Source organism: Misgurnus anguillicaudatus, chromosome 24 (assembly GCF_027580225.2).
Source record: "Misgurnus anguillicaudatus chromosome 24, ASM2758022v2, whole genome shotgun sequence".
Taxonomy (NCBI): domain Eukaryota; kingdom Metazoa; phylum Chordata; class Actinopteri; order Cypriniformes; family Cobitidae; genus Misgurnus; species Misgurnus anguillicaudatus.
In genome coordinates, this window is record NC_073360.2 from 40,976,419 (window position 1) to 41,000,466 (window position 24,048).

A 24,048-nucleotide genomic window follows, 5' to 3' on the forward strand; every position below is an offset into this window, starting at 1 on the left:
CTCTCTCTATAGCAGTTGGATCCTCCTCAGAGAGAGCAGCTGATTGGTGCGTTGAGTTCTGTCACTCAACAGTTACGAAGACTGACGGACATCAGCTGGCTCAGTCAACTCATTGATCCGGCTGACGATGAGGTCAGCAATTGTAAATATTAGGCACAAACATCAGTGAATACATGCTGTTTTGGATCTTCTGGTGATTTAATACGCATCTAACAGTGTTTGTGTGTACAGGTACAGCTCTCTGATTTCACCAAGAGGAGTCGCAGTGCTAAATTCCGACTCAAATTCAAGAAAGACAAGAACAACAAAAATAAAGAGACGTGTGCCGCCTTCAACGTACCTGGTATGACATTTGACGACTTCTTTCAAAGTCGTGTTTTTGGGGAAAAAATAGAGTAACGTGCATGTAATATTTGTATTTATTTTCTGTGCAGTGCATCAGTGGGGTGTAGATGAGGTGGGCATCTGGTTGGAGATGCTCTGTTTATCGGAATATAAGGAGATCTTCAACAGACACGACATTAGAGGACCAGAGTTACTTCAGCTGGAAAGGAGAGACCTTAAGGTAAACAAAACATATTCTTCTAATCGATAGATAATGATGCAAAACTATTGGATATTTTATGTTTTGAAACAAATGAGGGAACAGCAGACTTTAACATTTTATATCTTGTGTCTGCGTCAGGACCTGGGAGTGACTAAAGTCGGCCATATGAAGCGGATCTTGCAGGGTATCAGAGATTTAAGTCCAAACTGCACCACCAGCGAAGCCTAAACGCTCAGCAGCCAATCAGATGCCTCATTTAGACGTGACGCAGCTTATCAAATGCTAAGTCACGACTTAAACCAGCCATACGCAGCCCGCCGCCTCATAGGGACCAATGTTGAGCTCGACCAATCATAGTGCCTTCTCTCCTCTACCTTTGTGACATCATCATTTTAAGTAAAACTGTTTTACTACCTAAGGGTGCGTGCACACCAAGGCGTTTACGTCGGCGTATGTTTTCAATTGTTTCCAATGGAAGCACCGTGCTTTTCAGAAATGCCAGCAGCTGGCGGCTTTTCCCCCGCTGAGTAGAGGTGGGGGACAAAATCGATTCTTAGATGCATCGCGATGCGGGACGTGGAGGATTCTGAATTGATTCACAAATGTCAAAAATCGATTTTCTGAAAAAAAAAACCCTGAATAAAGTAATATTGATGGAACGCAAAAAGCGGAACTCAATAGTCTGTGGGGTGCACATAAAAGAGAGAGACGCAATCCGAATGTCACTTCTCACTCGGCCGTCCAATCACAGTGGATGAGGGGCGGGACAAATATCACAACAACCAACTGGCGCATCGTTCAATGACTGATAAACAAACCAGAAGTATCATCGCCGTCGGTGTATGAATGTGAGGCAAATTGTAAAGTGCTTTGGATGGCCATTGGTCTATGATAGCGCTATATAAATGCAGTCCATTTTCCATATCATTGCAACCAAAGCGCTTAGCTAAAAAAAACGCTGGCAAGCGCCCACAATCAGTGTCCGTTAGGCCTTTGTAGTCGTGTTCCTCGCTCTAGATGACTTGCAGTATTTAACTTCCTGTCATGCAAATTTTTCGCTTGAGTTGAATATTTTCAACTTGCGTGAATATGCGATTAAAGCGAATAGCACGTTTTCACTGCAATTGCGCTGCCCAGTTTGCGTCATTCGCATCGCCTGTACAAGTTTGCGTCTATTCACATTTTTGCATTGACTTTGTATGTAATCTACTAGCACAATACGTGGAATTACGTTGAGCATTACGTTCCTCGCAGTAGATTACTGGAGGTATTTAACTTCATGTCACGCAAATTTGTCTGTGCGATTGCAATGAAAACACTCACTTTTCGCCTCAAACACTTATACGATATCAAACACAAATATTTTCAACTTGCGCGAAGACCCATTAGAGGGAAATACCATCACTTCCTGTCATGCAAATTTTTTGCTTGAGTTGAATATTTTCAACATGCGTGAATACGCGATTAAAGCGAATAGCACGTTTTCACTGCAATTGCGCTGCCCAGTTCGCGTCATTCGCATCGCCCGTACAAGTTCGCGTCTATTCACATTTTTGCATTGACTTTGTATGTAATCTACTAGCACAATACGTGGAATTACGTTGAGCATTACGTTCCTCGCAGTAGATTACTGGCGGTATTTAACTTGTCACGCAAATTTGTCGGTGCGATTGCAATGAAAACACTCACTTTTCGCCTCAAACACGTATACGATATCAAACACAAATATTTTCAACTTGCGCGAAGACCCATTAGAGGGAAATAGCGGCAGTCACCCCACTCGAGTTTGCATCTATTCACGTATTTGTATTGACTTGTATGTAATCTACTCGCGCAAATCATTGAATTCGCGTTTGGTGTGTACGCCCCATAAGAGTAGAGGGGGAGATTTATCAAGAGCCATCAATGAGAAAATGGGAAAACAAAGTTGGGCTCATGTTTTAGTATGGAGAGTGATTTTTAAAAACAACATGAAATCCAGATTGGCCATATTTGTTTCCTGCTGTTTGTTTTCATAATCTTTCATCAAAATGTAAGAACTTTCTCCACCTCTGAAATATCATTACTAATGATGTAAACAAGACCAAGTGCCTGGGGATATCACAGATCAGTTGAATGATCCAAGCAATTCACCACTAATAGATTGAAACATTCCTGGATATTGTGACGTGATTTAAATGGCATTTTCGTGTTGTTTTTAAAACGTTTATTACCCACACGCAGAAGGGGGGCAGATATACGTGAACACGCACAGCACAAGTCTCTTGTGAACTCTCTTTGACTTCTTGACAATCAGTCTTATTGACCCGGATCAATCATCCTCTTTTCCACATCTTCTTCCTCCACATGTGTGTAAACAGCAGGGCTTTGTCATGGAGGCCTTAAGCAACCTTTCACCAGCATTCACGTATCAATCTGAGCATGTGACTCTTAAAGTATCCTACAAACGCTTTCTCTCATCCTGCAAACAGCTTTGATCCAGGAACGATCACATCTACAATCAGTTTTAGTGTTTGGTTAAGAAAGGTTGCTTTCTACAGCAGGTGAATATTTTAAGATGCCACACTGATCCTGAATCATATACTGCCATACGGGAAGTATTTTGAGCACCAAATACTGTACATTTATTTGTAAGTGCAACAGGTTTAAGTTGGTTTGTTAGAAAGATAACAAGAGCCTCAATGTTATAAGCAAACCTACTAAAATGTGCAGAAGGGTTAACTGTTACGTAATGTCTTATTTTGGATAATATAGTACTAAATACTGTTTCATGGCCAGTAAATATCACTAACTGAAAGGTGCAGAAAAGTTTGTTTGGACCCTGTGTACGTTACACTTGCCTTAAGAGCAGATGACATGTGATATTGAGCTTTTAAATGCTTTATCTGGGCTAAAACAATGACTGGTGTTTATGACAAACACTATATTAACCCTTTAAACATCTTATACACTCCACATGTATGTGAGAGAGACAACTAACCAGAGGATTTGTAGTAGGGTCAGATCAGACCCGAGGAGCATCCGATCTCTCTGACTGTTAAATATTTATTTTAATGATAAGTTATAACTGAATACATTCATGTGACTGCTTGTCCATCTCTTATTAGTGTTTTTTTTATTTTTTATGTACATAGGCCATCTTTAAGAATGTAAATACCTTCTTTGTGTACAGTGAAACATCCTGAATTAAAATCAGGTCTGTGTTTAAACCTCATCTGGTTTGTTTTATTAAAGTCACAATGAAATTGAAATGAAAGACTGTGTTTTATTTTGGAATATTGTCATATTGATGGCAGGTGGGCAGGGTCCGGGAAAATATCGAAACAATTAGCAAATAAAAAATACGTCACGACGGGGAAAATAAGAAAAGTGCTATTGCTTTTCATGGCGACTTTTACGTTTTTTTTATTGAACAAATGGGTCATTCTACAGAAACGCCCACTTTTGGTATGGCAAGATGTCTTAAAATGTATTTATTTTCTAACATTTAAACTTAGACCACATTATTAGATCACTCTTTGACCTTATGAGTACACATAAATTACAGCTTAATGATTTTTTATTTTTTGTGTGCGTGTACCATTTTTTGTCACTGGTGTTACCTTACTTCTTTAGCAATATTAAAGGTGTTTATGAAATATTATTTTTAATTTTGTGTTAAAACCTGTGTTAAAATATACTAGTCAACATTTGAAGTGGATCAAAAACATTCATTAAATTTGTCCTAAAACAAGAACGGGTATTGGATATTGGTTTTAAGAAAACTTTTAGGAAAGGTTTTGATCCACTTCAAATGTTGACTAGTGTAGATAAAAATAGTGTTAACGTTATATAAATTTCAATCCGACTTACATTACTGTAGGTTAGAAATTGACCTTTGAATTAGCACCTTTATACGATTTATAAGGTGAAATTACAAACTTACACAAATATATTAGCTTTTTATGTCAAGAAAATGTATTGTTTATCATGGAAGTAATATTGTAAAAGTTTTCTGCGTTGGCCGGGAATCGAACCCGGGTCAACTGCTTGGAAGGCAGCTATGCTCACCACTATACCACCAACGCCTGACGATATATCGCCGCACAAACGATAAATACATTAACTCTAGAAGCGAGGAAAAAATAAAATGAATTACTATAATTTTTGAAGTATTTATTAGAGTGCTTTTGAACACTAGAACGAAACAAAAACATTACTGAACACATATTATGATCAAAGACTGTCTTGTTTGTATCAAATTATGTTAATTTTCTCCTCAGAACTCATAGGTTTATCATTAGCATGTTAGCAGCTAAACACAAAAACAGCGCGTCGCTTCGGTCGCCTGATCAATTCATCAGATTTATTCTCAGAAATCTTCTGAAACATCTGATATGGTCTGATTCTGTTCTTGTGTCTATTTTAATATAGCGTGTATCTGCTGCAGTATATCAGACATTAAGTGTGAATTCAATTCAATTGTGTGTGAGCTGAAGCTAAAGCTAAGCTAAGCACGTCAGACATCAGTTCAGCAGCTTCTCAAATGGATCTATTTGACGATCTACCAGAACCTACAAATGATCCAGGTGTGTTTATTCATTCATTCATTCGTTCGTTCTAGAAGAAATATAATAATATCCATTATGTTTGAGTTATAACTGTTAAATTGTACGTTTAGAGATTAAATAAAGTGCAAGCTATACGGGTCACATAGACACAAATATAAACAAATGTGAAATTGTATCTAATTAAACCACTAAAACATGAATTTAATGTGCATAAGTCTGTGTATAAGTTATATGTTTTGGAATTGTATTATTGATAGGCGTACATACACGTGTGTTTATATGTGTAGTCTGTGATGTAATGTTGTCTGGTTAGGGAGCACACTAGGTGATGAATTCATGTAGCCTAGTTGGCATTACTGTCTTTTCTTTGGCCTTTAAAATGATGTAGTTTTAAGGGGTGTGTGTTGTGGATTCCAGGTCCAGTTAAACCTAAAGCATTAGAGGAGAGCGTGGAGCAGAATGGAGATCGTGGAGAGAAGAGGAAAAGAGATCAAGGGAGCTCTGAGGAGACGCAGGTGGAAGAACAAAATCAGGAGACAAAGAAAGTTTGTAAAGGTTTTCAGCTTTCCACACACATTGTGTTACTGATGGAGGGAGGGTGCGTGCATGCGTGTGCGTGTCTGCTGTAAAGGTGAGATGTTTGATGTTCATGGTATCTTTGTGTCACAGGAGATCTTGTAAAGCTGATGGGGTTTGTTGCGGCGAGACGTGGAGAGAGAGAGGAGATGCAGGACGCACACGTGATGCTACCAGACATGACAACGACTGTCACAAATCTTCCCTCACAAGTGTGAGTGTTTGATGGGATGAGCAGTTGTCAGAAAAGCCTTATTGTCTTCACAAATCCAAGGATAGATATATAGTAAATATATTAATCTATCAATAGGCTTGATATATCTAATACATTTAGTGTGAATCTATTCTTATGATGCATACACCCGAAACCTGTTCGGGACGTGTCCGGCGGAACTGGCACGAATGGCCACCCTTTGCATACACACCAAACACAAACTATTGCATTCCTCGCTCTAGATTACTTGCGAGATTAAACTTTGTCATGCAAGTTTTTCGCTTGAGTTGAATATTTGTTTTTGCGGCAATCACACTGCATAATTTGCATCGCCCTTCGCGTCTATATGGGTCTTTTTCGCCTTTTTGTCTTTGTATGTAATCTACTTGCGCAAATAGTTTATAATTCATGTTTGCTGTGTACGCCCCATTAGGGCAATCACAATGATTAAATAATCATCTTAGCGCGATAGTTTGACCTCATCGCAATCATTGCACATCTCTCTAAATAACACAAGGGGAGCTGCAGCAGTACCAGATGTCACAATTCCAAATTTAGGGAAGTGAAGATGCAATTCTTACCGTGGGTACACACTAGCAGTGTTTGGGGCGTCAAATTCACACAGTTCACAAAGTTAAAATTTTTCAACTTTGGCGGAAAGCGCGCTGCGTTAACCAATCAGGAGCTTTTGTTCTAGTAGTGATGTCAACTCGCGAGTTTCACATGGCAACACTCAATTCGCGCAGAATCTGAGGCAGAATCGCATCTGCCGCGCTAAGCGCCTCATTTGCGCCGCGAGACCTCCAGACGGGCATCTTTAAATTGACTTAACATTGAAATCACTTGCGCTTGACGCCTCTACCGCGGCTGGTCTGAACGCAGCATTAAGGAATAGATTTTTTTTGCAGCCACTACAGACATGTGATCCAGTACTAATATGACCTTATTAGGATTGTCTACTATTTAAGGCCTGTTCTGGTATAGTTAGTTTTATTTGATTGCACTTTTATTTTCAGTAGGGATGTAACGATTCAATCACGATTCAATCGCGGTCCTCATTAAAAATGCCTGTCTGAAATCGATTCTGAATCGCAAGGCTGCGATTCTTTGTTTTATGCACAGCTTGTGCCTGTATTATGGCATTTGGTCAGTAGGAAGTCCTTATCAATCTAAAATCATTATGAGTCGGAGTCTTTTATAACGTGCATTTAAAACAGCAACACTCGTTAAACAAAATCATTCAAAATATTCATTATTATCATGAAAATACCTGAAACAATTTGAAGAACAGCGTATAAATATTCCTGTGTAGACATTTCCTGGAATAGCGTTTGTAATGCTACTTCTTGTGTGGCACAAAGGGAGTTTCTGCATGAGAGCGCCCCCTGGTGTTCGGATGTGCCGGGATTTCACCGTAATTTATTCAAATTCATTCATTGAGAAAACGCGCATTTGCACGATTAATCGTTACACCCCTTTTTTCAGTTATTTAAGACACTTTATTGTGTTGACTTTATGAAGAATTTTCAGTTTTATATATCAGAAAGATATTCATAAAATAATAACTTTTAATTGTGTGTTATGTGTGTATTAATATTTACTGCTAGGTAAATCTAGCAAATGATTTAAAAAATCACAACAATGTGTGAAATTTATTTCATAAACAAACAAAAAATGTATGAGAATTAAATGTCATAATCGGCACAATTAATTAGACAAACAAACCATCATTCAAATTTTACAATTGTGACCTACGCCCCATTACTCCACATTCCCAGATTTCAGTAATGTGTTTGTGTTTTGTAGCTCTCGGCTTGCGTACTTCGCTGTGTTTGATGGTCACGGTGGAGCTCGGGCATCTCAATTTGCTGCAGAAAATCTTCATCACACACTGGCCAGCAAATTTCCCAAAGGTAAAAGGTCAGCAGCCTCATCAAATTTCAGCTCTGAAAGTGAGCCATTTACCCACAATGCATCGTGACTTTCAGGTGACGTTGAAAATTTGGAGAAGCTGGTGAAGAAATGTTTGCTGGACTCCTTTCGTCAAACGGATGAAGATTTCCTGAAGAAAGCATCCAGCCAGTGAGTTCAGCTTTAATTCGTGCTTCTGTATGTGAAATGAAGCGTCTCCGAGCAAAATCATATCACGTGTGTGTTTGCAGGAAACCTGCGTGGAAGGACGGCTCCACAGCTACATGTATGTTGGTGGTTGATGATGTTCTTTATGTAGCAAACCTGGGAGACAGTAGAGTATGTATGAGCATTAAAGCTAACATTTGATCGTTTAATATTAATATCAGCATATAAGCTAAATCACTCCTGTTGAAGTTATTGATGTACACAGTCCTGAATCTTTAAAATATTTTTTTTTCTGCATATATGGGTGATTCTCACGAAAACTTGGTTTTAAAAATGTCAAGCATGAAAATGTAAAAATTGCTTAAATTTACTTTTTTTCCCACCAGACATTGAAAAACAAAGTCTGGAGTAAATGGGAACATTAATTTAAAAACTTTTACTTATCATTTAACACTTTTTGTAACATAATTTAAAAAAGTAGTCCTAAAAAATCTCATTACCGCAACAGTCAGAAAACATCAACACTGACATATGTTCAAAATGACATGACAAACCTGAAAGAACATAATTTGGAGATTCTGCACATGTATTTAAAATCAAAGTATTATGCTTCTATTAATTAAATTAACATTTAATAAGTATCTGTTGCGGTAATGATAATCAAAATGTCATGTAAGGATTCTGACAAGACAATATTTCATATTAACTGTAAAAAAATGATCTTTCCTGGTAGCCATCTTGAAGTAACTGGTCCATGTGCTTGGTCACTCAAAATCAAACTTTATTAAAATTCTGTATGTGTGCTTAAACTGTTCTCAAAAAGTGTTGCGGAGGATGAGAACATCAGGCATGGACACATCATTTTCCTAATTTTTCTTCATTATTATTATACTTAAATATTCAGTAAATATTTTTTCTGTCATCTAAAGTAGTCTAGCAAAACATCCATTTATTTTTTTTCTTAATATTTTTGTGTTAATTTGATTAAATTACAACATAACGCATGTTCAAACATAGCCGGACACATTGCGGTAATGAGCATTTCAGCAGAAAATGAGATAAAATTTCCAATTTTAAATTCTTATGTTGAAATCACACATTGTGCAAGGTAGAACACAGTATTGTGTTAATTCTGATGCTTTTTAATGTTACTATATTATACATTTTAAAGCTAAAATCATTAGTGCCGTGGTGTTTCAATTGCCATTTTATTGTAAGAGTAAATACAACTAGTGTGTCTCTTTGTTAGGCTGTGATGTGTCGTTTGGAGCAGGCAGAGGATTCTGGGAAGAGGAAATGTGTGACTCTGGCTCTCAGTAAAGAGCACAACCCCACCATATATGAGGAGCGCATGAGAATTCAAAGAGCGGGTGGCACAGTCAGGTGTGTTTGTGTGTACGTGTAAACACATCAGGAGTGTTTGTGATCTTGGGTCATGATTGACCGAATAGTGTATGTGTGTTCACAGGGACGGGCGAGTGCTTGGTGTACTGGAGGTCTCTCGATCTATTGGTGATGGTCAGTATAAAAGGTGTGGAGTGATTTCCACTCCAGACTTACGACGCTGTCAACTTAGTCGAAATGACAAGTAAGTTTCTCATATACAAATCCAGCACGATAGTGTTTTTCATATTGTGTTCATGTGACCTCTGTGAGAGTGTTTATGAATTGTTTTTGTGTGTTCAGATTTGTTCTCTTGGCTTGTGATGGGCTTTTTAAGGTCTTTTCAGCGGAGGAGGCCGTTCAGTTTGTGCTTAACATTATAGAGGTACATGCATTTACACACTTACTGCTTAAATAACTTTTAGGAGGTCTAGAGAGATCCAGTCTATTAGCAATCCTAGTCATTGCTCATTAAGGTGTTAGTCGCCCTGACCATACAAACAGTTTTTTTTATCTTTTAGAACGAGGCGGTGGAGATTAAAGAGGGTCAGACCGAACAAGCGGCGCGATTTGAGGGTGCATGCCAGCGATTGGCTAGTGAAGCAGTGAGGCGGGGCTCTGCAGACAACGTCACTGTTATTCTCGTTTCTTTTGAGTTCTGAAGTTGTGCACACACATATTCACAACATGCAAACAAATACACAAACATACTTTATTTCAGCCCCTTTTCTGTATGCACACTGATTTACATGAATGCATGAATTCAGAGATTGAAATGATATTGATGATGAAGTGGTTTACCGTGGAGATGAACTTGAATTTTTTTCAAAGCAGGACTTTTGAAAACACTGTGTCAGGTTTAAGTTTTTGTGCTTTTTGGCATCAAAACATAATAATAAACTTTTATACTGTCTCACAATTATTGTTGTCTCTGACTTTGTGAATGTGCTGGTTTCGTAGAGAAAACATTACATTGGTAGCATCACACAAATGTTAAACTTATATTATTTATCAGGGAGGGACTGAATGACTGATATGTATTTTTAAATTTGAAAATATATGTTGATATGAAGGTTAAAACTAAATAAATTTCAAAATGTATTTCGAAAGCAAGTAAATACATTTCTAATTTTACAACCCATATGGCAAGAAATAAATTCTTGGCCGAAATATAAGCCAAATACAGTCAAGTTTTGTAAAGTATATTTTTGAAGTTGAAAATATATTTAATTTGAACCTTTTTAAACCTGTTATGTTTACAGTTTTGTAACAAACACGTTTTTCTGTCAATGTGACTTAAATATATTTTATTGCTTTAAAAAAAAGTATATATATATATATATATATATATATATATATATATATATATATATATATATATATATATATATATATATATATATATATATATATATATATATGTATATGTATGTATTAAACATCAAAATTTTTGTATATTTTGAAATATATTTAAAAAAAATCCCCTATGGGATGGGGCAAATTTGACTATGACAGTGTTTCCCAAACTGGGGGCTGTGGCACTATGGGGGGCCCTGAGATTGCGTCATTACATTTTATAAAATAAATTAATTTATCATAGATTTTGTTTAAATTAAACATCAGTAAAATAAGGCTACTAACCAACAGCACTGCATTGTATAGTTTAATATGTTTTGTTTAATTCAAGTTTTAAGTTTTGGAATGTTTTATGTCATACATTTTTGGGGGGTCCATAAAGGGATGCACACCAAAAAAGTTTGAGAAAGACTGGACATCAGGTTCACATCCCTAATTTTCTTGAGAACAGAAGGTAATGTTTTAAAAAACAACTGTATTTAACTTTGTCGTAGTTTGGTGTTTGTTCACCAATATGTTTAGGATTTGTATTTTAATTTTATTTTCACGCTTTTAATTTATGTTCTGACTTTTATTTTGAAAAACACTCAGTGGATATCCGCTATCGGTTGACTGTGAGCACCGGAAAAGCGGCTCGTAGCAATGTGAAGAAACACCTACGCAGCTGTCAACACAATTTTTAGTTCAGACTGACGCAGCTTTAGTATTTTAATGCAATGACTGAATGACATGCATCTGTGTCACTGCATGCTGCACGAGTGATGCGTTTCGCCGCATGTTTTGTGTTTATTTTAACGGAAATATGGGAATATGAGACGGGAATATGAGATAACGGTTCACACCGATGCATCTAGGTGTGTTTTTGCATCAGGCCACATTCATTATTTATTCATGTCAGCTCTAAAAGTCTTGTAGTTCATGACAACGAGTTTGTAAATAATAGCTTTTAAGGATAAAGTATGAGCATGAATACTTTTCTGGACTTTGAGGACTGCATCAGAGACTCACCTGCATTCAGGTATTCACCTCTCATCTTCACTTACTGTCTTATGTGCAGCATTACTATAAATACATTATTTTATATGTTTATGAAGGAGCTCTAGTTAGTTGACATGTCAAGCAGTGGCAGAGTCATGCATTTCATCTAAAATGATTATATATAGACTTTAGTAATTTTAAATATAATAAAAGCATATTTTTTGCTTTAATATTTGTGTTTTTCAACCATTTATATAGAAATAATGTACTCAAGGCTGTGCTACATCATGAATAAATCACAGCTGAAGGGGTTGCATTGACTCCACTTCATGCCTAACCTTGCCATTCAATTGTGACTTATTCCACTATATAGCACATCATTTATCATTCATTTTGTGTGCGTGCGTGCGTGTGTGTGTGTGTGTGCAGGCAGTCTCTGGATCGGTGTGAGAGTGATGTTGCAGAACTAGAGAGTCGTGTGGAGAAGGTAAGAGATGCTACACATTTTTGAAAGTTGGAAATTTTGTTTTCGGAGCTTGGTTTTAAAGGCACAATATGTAAGATTTTTGCAATAAAATATCCAAAAACTACTAGCACAGTGTTATATATTTTGTTAACAAGTTTATATTACATTATCCCAAATGATTTTAACAAAGTTTAAACCAGAGGATTAGCGTTTTAAAAAGCGCCATGTCCCTGTTCATAGGGTCGCTTGTCAATGCCATCATGTCCGTTTTTTCCGTATGACTTCATGTAGCATTGGAAGATCGATCGGCCTATGATATTGAAGTACAGTATCATGAGTGATCCAAAAGCAGTACTGTCGTGTCTCTCTCGTGATACTTTAATGTCATACATACATCAATCTGCGCAGTGCCGTTTGCAGAAGAAATGCTTAAGTTTTAAGTCTTAAGTTTGAGTCTATATTGTGGCACGAGCCTGCGTTTTCCGTCTGACACATTTTCATGCATATGAATGGAAGTCAATGGAACGAAAGTCTAACGTGACTGCAGCTTTAGGCTTACATTATAATGCAATTATTTAAAAAAAAATATTTTATTATGTCATCCATGATTTGTGAGTGCTGTTTGATCGATTCCTATCAACAGTGAAGGTGAATAATACAACTTTAATTGTTTCACTCTCTTTAAGAGCGTCATCAAGCTACGCCATTGTTGTGTAGAGACCTTTAGTCAGGGTTCCCACGGGTCCTTGACATCCTTGAAAGTTTGTGAATCTGGGGGGGGGGATTCAAGGCCCTGGGAAGTTTTTGAAAACATACATACATAGATACAGGTCATTGAAAGTGTAATGCCGTCTTTGGCAATATTTCAGATAGCGATATACTTCCTGGCTCCCACTTTGCCCTGTCTTTGTCGTTGCCTCACCATTGGTTGAATTTGATATACACATTCAGAAGCACTTACACCTAGAGGCGTCCCCAAAGTGTCTACGCAGTGACGCAGCGCGAGTTCCCTCAAAGGGTACTGTAACAATGTATCTTTAAAGGTAACACAATTTAACCTTGCTCTCACTTAAAATTTGTCCCCACATTTAGTCCTTGAATTTGAGGGTATTGGACCTAGAAAGTCCTTGAAAGGTCCTTGATTTTGAAGTTAACTAAGGTGTGGGAAGCCTGTTTAATGGTGAAAGTTACATATTGTGCCTTTAATAAGTGCTCTTTTTGGACTGGGGAGGGCTGCTTAAAGTCGTCATGACACGGAAGTAGCTTCTCTGTTTTATTGTATAGCCAAGTGAAATGGCTTCTGAGAAATAAGTGGACGAACGTGATTTCGTCCATGGAGAACTGATTGGATTGTTTTGAAGTTGGGTCATGTTGCTATTGCTGGGATCTTTAGCAGAAAGCACATGAATTTTTAAAAAATAAGGATCTTACAGATAAGCCATTTGTAAAAAAAATAGTTTTAATTTCATGCTGACATCAGAGTTGAAAAGATCAATTCTCATAAGCCTTTTTCTCGATCTTCAGGTGATGAAGTTGTGCAGTCAGATGGTGGAGGCAGGACAGAGCTACAACTCCTGTAATCAACATTTCCTCTCAGCATTGGCTGAATTCACAACGTATCATAAGAACGACAACGTTATTCTGGTAAACACATGTTTGGATCTAAGGATCAGACTTTTTGACCTGATTCGCATACTGACGACACATTTGTCATGTTTGTGTCTGTAGAACTGTCTGCGTCAGTTTAACCAAGGCCTACAGGAAATGATTCAGTTTCAGACGGTGAGATTGTGTCTTACTCGGTTTATTAAATTGATCGAAATCTTAACTCTTAGAGCATGAAACAAGTTTGCAGATATTGTAGCACAACAATATACACACAGTTGTGCAGCAGTCCACTTTTTATACAAATGCATGTCAAATGAATAAATAAATATTGATTTGAGTTGAAATAATTTTATTATGCAAAAGGAAAGACAAAGGAAATATGGTATTGAGTACAAAAAAAGTATGAAATAAAGATTTAATTTAAAATAATGTGTATGTTTCCATGTAGATGCTGTTTGATCAAACCCAGAGAGCCATTACACAGCAGCTCACAAATCTGCTCTCACAGTACGTAACATCACTTATTCTTTCACGCATGTCACACTTATTAATGTTAATGCTTTGTCCCTGTCAGATTTCTACCGCAGATTCGCGACACACGCCGCGAGTTTGTCCGGATCGGGGACGATCTCGAGGCCGCGGTTGTGAAAAACGCTCAGGTTAGCAGACACAAACCCGCAGACGCTGAGCGAGCGACTCACCTGCTGCTCGCAACAAGAAAATGTTACCAACACTTTGCTCTGGATTACTGCCTACAGGTGACTGCACATCTTGATCTAAACATTGTCTTGTTTATATTTACTACAGAGATATAACAGCATGTATTTATTCTCTCTTCCGTAGCGTTTTGTTACAAAGTTAGTCAAGGTTTTTTGCATCAGCAACATTTGTTATTTAAAGTCATTGAGCATCTCATGATTGATTTACATCTAAGCTCTTTTACGTTTGAAAAGATCAATAAATATCCAGTTTCCATCATATAACCAATTAAACATTATATAAATATTCAGCATTTGTGAAGGTGTGAGTTTTTTATGTTACTTCTGTCATTAGGATAGAATCTGATTGGCTGGTTTGGTTTGTTTGCTTTGACTTGAGAGGTGAAGGATCCGGTTTCTGCTGTGTTTTGTGTACTCTTGACTAACTTTCTAAAACCCTGATTGTAAATACAGCATAAATACAGCTGGAGATGTCGTTAAAACACTATAATTGTGGTTTTATTCTGACCATAATGTAATGCTAACCATAAACCTTATTAAACATTTCAGTAAATATTTTACATGTTGAATCCAAACATTCATTACTATCTTCATATTAATTACATTCTCAATCTTTCTCTACAGCTAAATAACTTTAAAGTCCAACAGAAGCTGGATGTTCTCAACTCGGTAAGATGCTCTTTTTGTCCTTTGACGATTTATCGGTCAGATAAATGTGTATTGCTGAAGACATTTTTTTTCTTGTAGGTCTTCTCTTATTTTCACGCTCAGTACACGTTTTTCCACCAGGGATTTGACCTGCTGAAGGACCTCGAGCCGACCATGAAGACTATGGCCTCACAGGTTATACAAAAAAAACATACGTCAGATATTTATATGTACACATGCTGTATTTACATTGTACATGCACAGTGAATTCCTGTACATATAAACATATACCTCGACAAATTGTGTATTAGTTACTGTAAGACATTTATATATAGTTAGGGTTGAAAAGCTTGTAAATTAAAGATTTAAAGGTGGGGTGCATGATCTCTGAAAGCCAATGGTGACATTTGAAATCACCTTAACAAACACGCCCCTACCCCAATAGAATCTGGACCTTCTTTTGATAGACCCGCCCCAGACAAGCGCAACCCAGGCAATGATGCAACCCAGGCTTACTGCTGATTGGCTACAAAGTGTGTTTTGGTACTTGGCCCGACACCCTTCTCCAAAGTGTTTTTCAAAAATCATGCACCCCGCCTTTAAAGACTGTATCACATACAAACATTAGCTTCCTCGACATCTGATTCATCTTCATCTGTGTGCCACAATATCTATTCATTCTTGTGAAAATTTCATGAATAATTTTCAAAATTCCCAGTAAAATTCCAGTTCATGAGTATTGAAGTTGTTTGTGAATATAATGTGTGAACAGCTTTCTCAGCTGTCGACCGACTGCACTTCCAAGAGGAAAGATCTGGAAAACACACACCTGCTCGTTCAACAGAGGGTGAGACATTAACACTAGTTATGAATCTTTAAAGTTGGTTTGAAATCCAAATATTTTTTTATCAGTTATACTACACATGTATGATGCTACCCCTCATAAAGACCTCACTACTGAAATACATATACTGCCCTGTTTAAACAGGAAACGCATAAACAACACAGTAAAAATGTCTTTATTAAAATGTTTCAAGGTACCCTTTACTCTTTACCTGCCATTGACGAGTTATTTCCCTGCCAATGATGAGTTTTTACGGCAATCCATATTTCTGCTATTATCCACTAGATGGCGCTCTTACCCAACTTATAAAATACTAAAGCATCCACTGATCCAAAAACAGTAAAAACTCCATGTATGTCATTGTTCTGAATCTGATCTCCTAACAAAAGTCATTTAAAAAAATTTTTGCTAAAAATGTGGTATTTTTGAAAAGCCAACCAGCAAAAATGTTGGTGCTGGCTGGCAACTTTTTTTTAAAGCGCTGGCGGGGAAAGATGTTTGTGTCTCAATCGGTGTATTCATAGTGAGTTTTAATGGATATTAAATAATTGTTTATTTATAATTCTGGATTTCTCCAGAGATAACAGGAGATCTGATGTATTGATTATTTTTCTCAGGATGCGTCTGGAGAGGCGGTTATTGTGTGTAATCCGTCTGATGGAGGAACAATTCAAGGTTACCTGTTCAAACGCTCACGCAAGAAAAACAAGACCTGGAAAAGGTAAGAGAGATGTTCACCTAGACAGCATTTAAATGTGTCATGAAACGAAAGTAATGATTGTCTCATTTTTCCTGTCATGACGCATATACAAGTGAAATGGCTCCTGAAAATCCACAAAACCAGCCATAAGTACCACAAGTAAATTTCTATCAAATGCCAGAAATATGTTGTATGGGTCAAAGTTATCTATTTTTCTTTTATGTCAAAAATCGAAAATTATGTTCTATGTAGATATTTTCTAAATGTCCTACTGTATATTTACCCAAACTTTATATTTGTGAGTGTATGCAGTTGCTAATGACATCATTTGGACAACTTTAAAGGCGATTTTATTTTGTCAATATTTAGATTTTTTGCACCCCCAGATTCAGTGGCATGTGTTGTCTTTTCTTCCGAGGAGGCAGGAATTCAAATATTTGTGGCTCCCAAGAAGAGAAGTCACTGCACGCCACTGCTCAGATTGCATATTTTCAAAATAGTTGTAACTCGGCCAAATATTGTCATATCCTAAAGAAAAAACATACATCAATGGAAGGCTTATTTATTCCGCTTTCAGATGATGTATAAATCTGTGGTTTTGTGCTCCAGAGTCACAAATGGGAAAAAGTAGGCCTGGACCTGATTTTATTCATCGAGAACTGTTTGGATCGTTTCAAGTTGTATCATGTTGCTAATTGCTAATTTAAAAAAGTCTCAGATTTCCCCGCCCTCACGCCATTATTCATGACAGGAAATAGAGCGTTTGTTTCGAGGAGTCAAGGAGATAAGCATTTTTGGTTAAAGATGAATAAATAAAACATAACAGGGCGTTTTCCAGACAGGGATTAGACTAGTCCTAGACTAAAATAAATGTAAGAGCTGTCCAAACTGAAAACAACTTGCATTGACATATTTTAAAAATACATCAGTGCCATATGTTTTGCCTTAAAATGCACACAAGTACTGTTTTTATTAACATTTTAAGCGTCACCCCACCCTATTGAGTTAAATCTACCCTCTTGGAGCTTTTAAACAATATACAGTTTGTCATGATTAGATAAGAATTCATATGCAAACATTGAAGTAAATGTAGGCGTCCTGCTGGTGGGACAGTGACATTTAGCAGAAAATAAATGTTTTGAGGCACACTATCTTCATAAACGAATCAATTACTCTCCCTACATAATTTATTTCATAAAACACTGTTGAAATTTCTATTGTGGAGGCTTAGACCTTTCCAACGATATATAGTTTGTAGTGATGGATTAAAATTTACATCAACAATATTAATGCAAACGTAGGTGTCCCGTATTCGGGACCGCGACGCTTAACAGTTTAAAGCATGTTTGTTATATTTTTTTTATTAAAATAAGATGTAGTCCTGGCTTAAGCTAATCCCTGTCGAGGAAACCATCCAAATGAAGCTCACAGATAAATTATTTATAAAAAAACACAATATTCCATAAAACAATTTTTGTTTTTAATGTCAGTTTCATCATTAAAAACCTCAAAGTCATGGTGCTGATGCAGGGCTTGTTCCTGATGAGATGTTTCGGTTTGGTCAGATGCTGTTGTGTATAAGAAAGTCCTTCATTATCATATTTCATTTATTTATTCTTTCTATTTCAGATGTTGGTTTTCTACAGAAAATAATCAGTTAATCTACTCAAAATCACACAAGGTCAGTAGTATCGAATGATTGTATTCATATTTCTCAGCTGGTACATATTATGACTGTGTTTGTGCTTGCGTGTGCGCGTATGTGTGTGCATGTTTGTGTCTGCGTGTAACTGTGTGTGTGTGCGTGTGACGGTGCGTACGACTGTGTGTGTGTTTTAGGAGCAGCCTGTGGTTCTGTTTGATGACCTTCGTCTGTGTGCGGTGAAATCTCAGGATGCCATTGATCGCCGTTTCTGCTTTGAACTGCTGTCAGTGCAAAAGTAAGATGATAAAAAAAAGTAAGAATTAAATAATAAGAATAAAAAGTAAGATGATGAAAAGTAAACACACACATACAGACATTTACTAAATTCAGTTAAATTCAGATTTATTTATATAGTGCTTTATTACAATGAATATAATACATTAATGCAAATTTTACTGCCCTCATAAAACAATTGTAATCTACTAAAATGGTAACATGATGAGTGTAATTTGCAGTAAAACCATGAACTCTTTCTAAGCATTACAAAAAAAGTAAAAAGTAGATTAAAAAATGTGGGTAGTTGAATCATTATAGTAAGAACGTAATAACAATATTAAGACATAAGCTAATCTAATGACAGCGGTTTCCCAGTAAGCAAGCCAACAGGGCGACAGCAGCAAAGAAACAAAACACAATGTATAAATGGAGAAAAAACCTTGTGAGAGACGTCGTCCTTTATAAAGTTTTGGTTTAAATGAAACCATATAATAATGAATTGCAATTATAATATACATATTGTGCACTTGTTTTTTGTACAAATTGTAAATTTGTATTTGTGCAAGTAACTAAGATTATAATTGACACGCCTATTAAACACACATCTTATTTTTATAGAAAAGATGGCAAATGTTGCACGTTTTCATTATGCATCTGTGTGTTTTTGTGTAGGTGTTGTGCACTACAGGCAGATACTGAGGAGCTGAAGCTGGCATGGATAAACGCTGTAAAGGGTTGTATAGGCATGGCGTACCGCCATCAAGTAACGAATCAAAACACTCAGGTACACAAACACACACATACACTTCAAGACCAAGTGCTGCTCTGATCTGTTTTTACTTTGCTTGCTTTAAATGATATTTGCATGTTGGGTGTGTGTTTTTAGGTGAAGGAAAACTCCACCCCTGTCCCAATTCCAAATCCACCCTCTCACCCCCCTGCTCTGCGCGTGGCACTACAAGGAAAAGGTAACCAGCGCTGCTGTGACTGCGGGGAGGCGGAGCCTCGCTGGGCCAGCGTTAATCTGGGCATCACCATGTGTATCGAGTGCTCGGGCATCCACAGGTAACGTCTGATCGACATTAAACTAGACACTGCTGGGTTTAAATGTCAACTTAAGGTTTCTACTTATAAATTGTATTTGTGAGATTTAAATAATGTGGTGTAGTGATGTGCTTTGATGTGTAATCGATGCTGTATTACAACATCATGTACTGCCACAGACTCGTACTCTTTCGTCAGTTACTTTTGGTGGAAAATGTAAGCAGAGGAATTGTTTATATATTTAAGCTTGTTTGTTTGTTTGTCAGGAGTCTTGGGGTTCATCTGTCCAAAGTTCGATCTCTGACGCTCGATTCATGGGAACCAGAACAGCTCAAGGTCAGACATGAATGGCTTGATTTCATGTTTATAACCTCACTTTACCAAAATCACTTATATTAGTTTTTAGGGTTTATCTGCATCTTTATCTTTACCCCCACAGCTGCAATGCATTCTGGGTAATGATGTCATTAATAGCATTTATGAGTGTAACCCAGCAGATGGACTACAGAAGCCAAGGCCTGACAGTTCACGGTACGAATGTTATTTCAAATAAACACATACAGAATAATATGGTGCTTGTTGGTTTCAGTGGCTATGTTTACATGCATATAATTTTGTCAATCTAAATTAATTTAATCTGATTACAGGTTACGACAGTACAGTTTACAGGCACCCTAAACATTGCAATCTGATTAAAATGTTAGTTTACCAGCACATTCTATATAATCTGAACCAAATGTCTGCGTAAGCGCACAGGGTTGCCAAAACGACTTTTTCAAACAAGACCAATGGACTTTCAAAACTAGCCCAAAAGCATCCCAATGACTATTTACAACCCAAATACCAGAAACTAAAATGAACCTACAGGCAAAAATTAAATCGCTGTAACAGTTTAAAAATAGCCTAAGTCTGAAAAAAGCACAGGACTTGGCAACGCAGTGCACAGCATCTCTCGCCGCTTTATTTCTAAATAAATGTACAAAGTCAAAGTTGAGTTGGAGAAAGTTGTCAAATTAAAGAACAGACCCTCTGCTCTAAAACAAAAAAATTCATTATATCTTCATTTGTTCTCTGCATTTCTGAAATAATTGCGTTTTGTGATAGTTTGAATTGAACACGTAAGGGGTTGCTTCTGGGTTGAATAAGTTGGGTTATAGCGCCATCTGGTGGATAATAGCAGAAATACGGATTGCCGGTAAAACTCATCATTGGCAGGGAAGCGTTTTCTCTTAATTGACGAGTTAACTCGAAAGGCATGACGCTATTTTATTGCTTTATGTAATGTTATGAAAGACATGAAAGCTGCAAAATATAAAGCAATTGACCCTATTTCTGTGACAAGAATCATATGATACATCAATAAGAGGTAAATTTAAAGGTATTTTGCATACTATGATTCACACGTTTACATGCATACTTTTCTCCTGATAATTGGATCACAGATTGGCATACCCCACCCCTTTTCATACGACTTAATTTTGCATCCGATCGACCTCAATCGTATTGATTAAGTTGTTTACATGAAACCTTTTCAATCCGCTTGAGCCATCAATACTATTACAAACAGACTATGTGGTTGCATGTAAATTTACCTAGTGTATAAGTGGTTGTCTTGTCTCTCAGGCAGGATAAGGAGCAGTGGATCAGATTAAAGTATGTGGAGAAGAGATTTGTGAAACGTCAATTTGATCTTTCTGATGCTGGTAACGATTTTTTTAATGACATTGTATCACTTTTGTATGTTTTATATGTCAAAAATTATTATTAATTATACGTGTATTGGGTCAATGTGTTGTTTCCATAGAAACAGCAAAGCTACGGGCCGGAGAGAGGCTGTACCAGGCGTCGCTAAGTGGGGATCTTATTGCTATGGCAACAGCACTGGCCGAGGGTGCGGAAGTGAACTGGAGTAACCCGGAGCAAGAGGGACGAACAGCTCTGATTGGTTCAGCCATCGGGGTGAGCGACAATGACTCATTCGATATGTTAATGACCTGTGATATGATTGGTGTGTTACTGTTATCCGTGTTTTGCAGGGATCTCTTCTGGCGTGTGAGTTTTTGTTGCAGAACGGCGCAAATGTGAACCTCAGAGATCAGCACGGACAGGGCGCGTTACACGCCGCTGCGACCAGTGGACACACGGGGTATAAAACATCCCTGACATTCACTGTAGTGAAACCACATTCAGCTTTCAGATTGAAACCGAATAGCAGGGTTTGATCGTGTTTTGTGATTGGTTGATTCAGACAGGTGTGCCTGCTGCTCAAGCGAGGAGCCAATCAGTATGCAGCTGACGAAAAGGGAAATGATCCGCTCAGTATCGCTATAGAAACGGCACACGCTGACATTGTCACATTGTTAAGTAACAGTCGATCTGTTTTTTGTGTATTTCTGTGCATGTATGTGGGGTGTAGTGGATAATTCACAGTGTATGTTTCAGGTTAAGAATGGCTCGTATGAATGAGGAAATGAGGGATTCAGAGGGATTCTTCGGTTCTGTTGGTAAGATTCATTAATCTGGGAGGAGAAATACAACATCTGTGTATTCAGATAATTCACTTTTATTTATTTTAATAATTTGAAAGAGAGAGAGAGAAATATTTGCATCCACAAGATTTTTGCACCCCAAACATTTTGTGCACACCTGTGTTTTGAAATGGTTTGCTGGACTGTAAGATGTTTTCAATGGTGTTCCCTCAGGAGATGATGAAACATTCCAGGATATTTTCCGTGACTTCAGTAACATGGCGTCACATGACCCTGAGAAACTCTCTCGCCGTCAGTTCATGCGCGGCACTGAGGACGAAGAGTTAAATGAGCAAAGAGATGAAGGATAGGAGAACTAGTTAAAGAGCATCACAGGTCATATGTCCGCTGAGGTCAGAGGTCATGCTGCTGCCCTGTGTATCGTGGGAGAAATGCAGGGATAAAAAGGGAAACTTTAATGTTACAATTATTTATATCTTAAAGAGAAGCTGGATTTAACCACTGAGTGTGTTAACAGTACACGTAATGAACACTCAGTATTGACAGTTATTTGAATGAGTGTTATCTGGTCCAGATCATTACAAACATGTTTATTTTAAACTGTACTAAATGCTTTTTCACATTTTATGAATTGATTTTATATTGCACTGCAGTAAAAACTCAGTTCTTACTTCAGTAATACACTGAACCTTTGCTGTCACACTGTTAAACATTTATGAATATTGTATATATTACACTACGAGTCAGAGGTTTGGGCACTCTTAAGTTTGGTTTTTTATGGTCCTAAAATTTTGACATTAATGTCTGTACAACGCTAAAGTCTAAATGTGAAATATATGGATTGATCAAGTGAAGGTGAAGCAGACAGCGAGTGTCCAGCATACATGGAAAACATCCCAGGTTTGAGTTTATGAAGTTTGTTAAGTGAATACTTAGAAAAGCAGAGCTGGTGCCTGTTAAGACACATGTTGGCTACTCTAAACAAGCTCTTATATACATTTTTGTTTGTTTTTTGTATGACACAGTCTGTGAAATTCAGGTTAAAGTCTCATAATCTACATTAGGAGCATCAAAATTTCAATCATTAATTCTGCATTTATTTTAATCTTTGACATGATCTTACTCAGTCAATATTAAAGATATCAAGGTTATATTTTCACATAATGTTTTTAAAATTATCTAGGGTGATTTTATGTAGAAAACAGTAAATCATGAGACATGACTGACTCACATTTAAATGCATTTAAAGTTTGGTAACTTTATGATTGCTTTAATAGGTGAATAAAAGTGACTAGGAGGGCTCAAACTCTTGACTGGTAGTGTATATACATACTAAATTAAATTTAAATGCTACCCAGCGTCTTAATATCAGTTGTAATGTCTTAAAAAGTTGTGTCTTAAGCTAATAAATAAAATACAAGCTATTAAACTATACTGTGTCTGTCTGTTCATAATACAAAGATTACAAATATCCCAGATCATGTGAACAACACAATCTTATTCAGATATAAACCTGATAAATTGCCATATTCTGTATAAATGTGTGAGTTATAAATATATTTCAGTGTGGGAGAAGAAGATATACAAAAGTTATAATGATTATTATGACTTAACTGTAAGATCAATTTGTTTATCTGTGACATAGTTATAGACATAGTTATCTATAGTTTATTTTTTATTATATTTTATAGGGCTGCCAAAAGATTAATTGCATACAAAATAAAAGTTTGTTTTTGCATACTATATGTCGGTGCATTGTGTATAATTTTGTATATATAAATACACAATGTATGTATTTAAGAAACATTTATGTGTGTGTGTGTATTTAGATAGATAGATAGATAGATAGATAGATAGATAGATAGATAGATAGAATTTATATTATATATAAATAAATAAAAATATACAGATTTTTTTACTTAAATT

The 24,048-nt window shown here is 36.8% G+C and overlaps 3 protein-coding genes and 1 non-coding gene across 10 annotated transcripts in view; 3 read left to right on the plus strand and 1 right to left on the minus strand.

Annotated features, from left to right (window-relative positions):
• The window catches only part of LOC129438698 (diacylglycerol kinase delta), a 35,942-nt gene extending 32,181 nt beyond the window's left edge, over positions 1-3,761 (plus strand). For all 3 annotated transcript variants that reach the window (XM_073863453.1, XM_073863454.1, XM_073863455.1), the window contains 4 exons: positions 13-132; positions 232-343; positions 435-565; positions 686-3,761. In XM_073863453.1, the coding sequence (XP_073719554.1) occupies positions 13-132; positions 232-343; positions 435-565; positions 686-775 (453 nt within the window). In that variant the 3' untranslated portion in view covers positions 776-3,761. The remainder of the gene's footprint in view (positions 1-12; positions 133-231; positions 344-434; positions 566-685) is intronic.
• A 781-nt stretch (positions 3,762-4,542) lies between these two features.
• Positions 4,543-4,614, minus strand: trnag-ucc (transfer RNA glycine (anticodon UCC)). Its single transcript has one exon. It is a non-coding gene; the product is annotated as a tRNA-Gly (tRNA).
• A 9-nt stretch (positions 4,615-4,623) lies between these two features.
• ilkap (integrin-linked kinase-associated serine/threonine phosphatase) lies at positions 4,624-10,268 on the plus strand. Of its 5 annotated transcripts, none has more exons than XM_055197548.2 (10): positions 4,624-5,115; positions 5,515-5,652; positions 5,770-5,887; positions 7,694-7,800; positions 7,876-7,969; positions 8,050-8,137; positions 9,216-9,349; positions 9,435-9,554; positions 9,653-9,734; positions 9,871-10,268. In XM_055197548.2, the coding sequence occupies exons 1-10, from the start codon at positions 5,073-5,075 to the stop codon at positions 10,009-10,011; spliced, it is 1,065 nt and encodes a 354-aa protein (XP_055053523.2). In that variant the 5' UTR covers positions 4,624-5,072; the 3' UTR covers positions 10,012-10,268. The 5 variants fall into 5 exon arrangements, with proteins under 5 accessions (XP_055053523.2, XP_055053525.2, XP_055053522.2 ...); XM_055197550.2 differs by having other exon boundaries at positions 5,515-5,638; XM_055197547.2 differs by having other exon boundaries at positions 4,625-5,115; positions 5,767-5,887.
• Positions 10,269-11,305: 1,037 nt separating this feature from the next.
• Positions 11,306-23,554, plus strand: LOC129438703 (arf-GAP with coiled-coil, ANK repeat and PH domain-containing protein 2). Its single transcript, XM_055197554.2, has 22 exons — positions 11,306-11,723; positions 12,113-12,170; positions 13,674-13,793; positions 13,878-13,931; positions 14,206-14,264; positions 14,332-14,515; positions 15,101-15,145; positions 15,224-15,319; positions 15,897-15,971; positions 16,586-16,689; positions 18,298-18,349; positions 18,508-18,608; positions 19,262-19,373; positions 19,476-19,654; positions 19,900-19,969; positions 20,073-20,164; positions 21,257-21,336; positions 21,438-21,592; positions 21,670-21,779; positions 21,882-21,992; positions 22,076-22,137; positions 22,336-23,554. The coding sequence occupies exons 1-22, from the start codon at positions 11,665-11,667 to the stop codon at positions 22,470-22,472; spliced, it is 2,115 nt and encodes a 704-aa protein (XP_055053529.2). The 5' UTR covers positions 11,306-11,664; the 3' UTR covers positions 22,473-23,554.
• Positions 23,555-24,048: the final 494 nt, after the last annotated feature.